At 43.0% G+C, this 5,227-nt stretch overlaps 1 protein-coding gene across 1 annotated transcript; it reads left to right on the forward strand.

Moving 5' to 3' along the window:
• Nucleotides 1-220: 220 nt before the first annotated feature.
• LOC123099015 (uncharacterized) lies at nt 221-2,173 on the forward strand. The gene is made up of 2 exons (XM_044521124.1): nt 221-640; nt 902-2,173. The coding sequence occupies exons 1-2, from the start codon at nt 252-254 to the stop codon at nt 1,992-1,994; spliced, it is 1,482 nt and encodes a 493-aa protein (XP_044377059.1). The 5' UTR covers nt 221-251; the 3' UTR covers nt 1,995-2,173.
• Nucleotides 2,174-5,227: the final 3,054 nt, after the last annotated feature.

A 5,227-nucleotide genomic window follows, 5' to 3' on the forward strand; every position in this document is an offset into this window, starting at 1 on the left:
CTCTGCTGAATGGCAATAATTTGTGTCGAATGGTCCGTGACCAAGAAAATGAATTATTAGGTGAGATCTGGAAGGATGAGGTTGGTCTCGTGGATTCATAGAACCTGTACAGGAAAGGATGAGGTTCTCGTTTTCTCGCACGTGAGTTGCATGTATACGTTAAGCGGCAGCACGGCTGCAGTATATATAGCTACTATGCACAACGTAGATAGTCACACAACACAAAAACACACACACACACAGTTGAAGAGATGTTTCCAGTGACGGGTTCGCCGAAATGCGTTGCTTTCCGATCAAAGCATACCCGCAAGTACCTTGGTAGCGTGCATGTAGGGAGCGAGGAGAGCGCCGTCGGCGGAGGCAGGTTCTTCGAGGAGCTGAGCGACGGCGCCGACGACGTCGATGTCCTTGCAAGCCCGTACACTAGATTCTACCTGGAGCCATCCAAGGAGCACGACGGGCTCCTGCACGTCAGGTGCTGCCACAACAACAAGTACTGGGTGGCCAAACATGGCGGTGAAGGCAGCGGCCACTGGATCATTGGCATCGTCAATGAACCGAACGACGACCTGTCCAAGCCGTCATGCACGCTTTTTGAGCCCGTCCCTCTCACGGACGGGGACAATAATCTATCCATCAGGTACGTATTGTATCATCTATCTATACCAGTATCTACATAGTAGTATTAATTTACAAATCACTCTATGTCTACTCCGTCTGTAGTGCTGAAGCTAGCATTATTATTTTTATTATTAATAATATTGTCCTGGAAGAAGCCTCCACGTAGAATCAATTAATAACTAGTGTCATGGAGGAAAAACAAAAAGAAAAAAAGATCAACAACAATAGCTGCTTGTTTTAATAGTCCTGATTATAAAAGGTCGGCAATGCATGCTTGCAGGTTCTTCCGTCCCCAGCAGACAACCAGCTCTGAATCTGAGATGGTCATGGAAAAGGAGACAGCAGAAGAAGCCTACTTGCGTCTGGGAACCGGAGGGCATGAAAAAACAGTTGATCAAGTGAAATCTCTTCATGACTTCTCCGCCATTGATCTGTCGAAGCAATTGGTACTGCCCAAATATGTTGCTTTTAAAGGCGACAATGACATGTACCTCCGGGCAAGGATCATCCAGAAATACAATTACCTGGAATTCTCATCATCTGATATTGCAGATTCAACTGTGGTCAACACTATTTTCCCCAACTACGCTAATGGAAACATGCGCATAAAATCTAACCACTTCAACAGGTTTTGGAGGCTCAGCCCCAACTGGATCTGGGCTGACTCCGCCGACAGCAGCAGCAGAGACCGTGACACACTCTTCAGGGTGGTCATGTTGCCTGACTACATCGGTCTCCAGAACCTGGGAAACTCCAGGTACTGCAAGAGGCTAACTGCCGACAGAAAGACAAGCTGCCTTAACGCCGCCGTCGATACCATCACACTGGAAGCAAGGTTACGGGTGGAAGAAGCCGTACTTTCACGAGAGATCTATGGCGTGGAGTTCAAGCTCTCCGAAGCTAGGATCTACGGCGAGAAGCCTATTACCTTTCCCAGCATGACTTCAACCAATGACACCAACGAACCACATGCCAAGACCCTGACCCTGAAATACGAGGAGACGCAGGCCAAGACCTGGAGCTCGACTGTTCGCCTCAAGATTGGTGTCACGGCCAAGTTAAGAGCTGGGATCCCAGTCATAGCAGAAGGGAAGGTTGAGGTATCCACTGAATTCAATTCAGAATACGAGTGGGGGTCATCCATTCATACAACGGCCTCACAAGAGGCCTCCTACCATGCTGTGGTGCCTCCGATGACCAAGGTGACAGTCAGAGCGGCTGTGACACAGGGTTCTGTTGACGTCCCGTTCTCCTACACTCAGAGGGACATTCTGACCACAGGAGAGGTTGTTACCTACAAGATGGATGATGGTCTGTTCACTGGTATGAACAACTATAATTTCCAATTTGAAGCCACACAAGAGCCCATTTGAAGTGACGATGCATGCATTAGTTAGCCGTATTAAATAAAGCCATCCCTGCCTTGGAGTGGCCCGGCTTTTCTGTGTGGTGATTTGATGGTGTGTTGTGACTTTCATTTTATTTTTTAGTTTGTGGGTTGTGTGCTCTTATATGTTTCCCTTTACCCACTATATACATTTCTATTTGATGACGACAGAATATTGTGCCCCCTCCGTTTTGCTTTATTTGGCATAGTTATGCTAATTTAGAGCATCTTGTGGGTTGTAACTGTTATTTTATATTTTTTACCATGTGGACTGTGTGTTGTTATATACTACACCAGTATTATTGTACCCCACCTCCCGTTCCCTTTAACCAACATAGACTTCTCTATGTCATGATCAACATAGTATTGTACCCCCTCCGTTTTTGTTTTATCGGCATATCCATATATTCAACTATGCTAATTTAGAGAACCTCTAGCAGCTTGTGATACGGTTACGTATACACATTTTGGACGAGGATATGGCAAAACAGGCCTCCATCAGCTCATCTATTTATTTGTAAATATAGACACCCTCCATATTGTCTCGAACCACCACCACCATGTAGCAATATCCCCAGGGATGGAGAGTTGCAACCAACCAAAACAGAGAGAAGCTCGCCTTTTCAGGAGTTGTGAGTGCACCAATCTGATTTCCATAAGTACCACAAATCTTTATACAGATATGCGAGTAAAATTATAACAAAACAATATTAACCGTGAAGTTATTTTTTGTGTCAAATATGATGGTATTGTTTCCACGAAATATCTAACCAGTTTTTTCATAAGATAGTTGTCAATGATAGAGAAGTTTGACTTCACACACTTTCTAGGGATCATGCATTCTAGATTTGAGGTAACCCCACCTGAATATATTGCTCAAGGCTAGTATCTAGATGCAAAGAGGAGCTTAACTTCTGTAGGAGTTGGTGAGTGCACTTAATCTAGTTTCCGCAGAAGTATCGTTGAGTTACTAATCTTCATAAATGCTCATGTAGTGGACAGTTGATGCATACATTGGCCCATGTGAAGTATGGAAAGTATAAGATGATTGCAGCGGAACTAACATACAACAAAATATCGGTTAGTCCTTGCTACTTGTGAGCTGCGTTGGGATTTTCTCCGAAAAGGAGGGGAGATGCAGTACAGTAGAGATAAGTATTTCCCTCATTGAGAACCAATGTTTATCGAACCAATAGAAGAATCACGCAAAGTCTCGTGAACATCATCTGCACACACGAAAGCAAATACTTGCACCCAACACGGGCAAGAGGGTTGTCAATCCCCATGAACTCGTTACTTGCAAGGATCAAATCTTGTATAGGTAGATGGATAAATTGCCAAACGAAATAAAATAAAATAAAATTGCAGCAAAGGAATTTTGGTTTTTATAATATGATTAAAGTAGACCTGGGGGCCATAGTCTTCACTAGAGGCTTCTCTCTCGAACACATAGCACACAGTGGGTGAACCAATTACTGTTGTGCAATTGATAGTGAAGCGCATAGTTAATCATAACGATATTTAAGGCAATGATCATGTATATAGGCATGACGTCCGAGACAAGTAGACCGACTCCTGCCTGCATCTACTATAGCTCCACCAATCGACTGCTATCCAGCATGCATCTATGGTATTAAGTTCATGAAAAATGGAGTGACGCCTTAAGCAAGGTGACATGATGTGTAGACAATGTAAACCCAATCAATACCAATAAACCCCGTCGTTGTACCCTTAATGGCAGCAATACAAATATGTGTCTTGTCCCCTTCAGTCACTGGGATATAGAGCATCGCAAGATTGAACCCATCACAAAGCACCTCTCCCATTGAAGATAAATCAATCTAGTTGGCCACACCAAAACGGATAGATCGGGGAGAAATACAAAGCTACAAAAATCATGCATAGTAAAGTTCAGAAAAGACTCAATTACTTCTCGTGAATATTCAGATCATAAACCCACAATTCATCTGATCCCAACAAACACACTGCAAAAGAAGATTACATCGGATAGAAATCCAAGAAGATCGAGGAGACCATTGTATTGAAGATCAAAGAGAGAGAAGAAGTCATCAAGGTAGAAGCTATGGACCCGTAGGTCTGTGGTGAACTACTCACACATCATCGAAAGGTAGCAAGGATGATGTAGAAGCCCTGCGTGATCGATTCCACTTCCGGCAGAGTACCGGAAAAGGCCTCCAGATGGGATCGCGAAAGAACAGAGGATTGCGGCGGCAAAAAAAGTGTTTCAGGTGGCTCTCTGTTGGTTTGGGAATATTTCTGAATTTATAGAAGTGGAATCAGATCAAGGGGTGCTACGGGGCCCCACAAGCTCGGGGCACGCGCCCTGTGAGCTTGTGGCCACCCGTAGCTCTTCTGGCCTCCTCCTGGACCTTCTAGCGTCCCTTCTGGTCTAGAAAAAATCATCGTAAAGTTTCATAACGTTTGGACTTCGTTTGATACTGATTTTCTGAAAAGCCAAAAACAAGCAAAAAACAGCAACTGGCACTGGGCACTAGGTTAATAGGTTACTCCCAAAAAATGATATAAATAGCATATAAAGGCACATAAAGCATCCAATATTGATAATATAATAGTGTGGAACAATAAAAATTATAGATACGTTGGAGACTGCTACTTGTGAGCTGCGTTGGGATTTCTTCGAAGAGGAGAGGATAACGCAGTACAGTAGAGACAAGTATTTGCCTCAGTTATGAAGCCAAGGTTATCAATCCAGTAGGAGAACCAAGCAACACTATGTAAACAAACCTGCACACAAACAACAAATAGTTACAATCCAATGCGTAGAGGGGTTGTCAATCACTCAACGGTTACGAGCAAGAGTAAATTGGATAGTTTTTGATAGATAGATCTGACAAAAATACAAAATAAAATAAATAAAAGAAAATTTCAGCAAGGTATTTTTAGTTTTAATATATGATAAAAGATAGACCAGGGGGCCATTGTTTTCACTAGAGGCTTCTATCGAGAAAATAGCATACGGTGAGTAAACAAATTACTGTTGCGCAATTGATAGAAAAGAAAATAATTATGACGATATCCAAGGCAATGATCATACATAGGCATCACGTCCAAGATTAGTAGACCAAAATGATTCTGCATCAACTACTATTACTCCACACATCGACCGCTATCCAGCATGCATCTAGTGTATTAAGTTCATGGAAAACAGAGTAATTCTTTAAGCAAGATGACATGATG

This window comes from Triticum aestivum, chromosome 4D (assembly GCF_018294505.1).
Source record: "Triticum aestivum cultivar Chinese Spring chromosome 4D, IWGSC CS RefSeq v2.1, whole genome shotgun sequence".
NCBI lineage: Eukaryota > Viridiplantae > Streptophyta > Magnoliopsida > Poales > Poaceae > Triticum > Triticum aestivum.

What these genes read in the sequence shown, in the direction of transcription:
- LOC123099015 (XM_044521124.1), top strand. Translation starts at nt 252, where the DNA reads ATGTTTCCAGTGACGGGTTCGCCGAAATGCGTTGCTTTCCGATCAAAG. An exon ending in GACAATAATCTATCCATCAG is followed by an intron (nt 641 to 901) that starts GTACGTATTGTA and finishes GCATGCTTGCAG; the next exon opens with GTTCTTCCGTCCCCAGCAGA.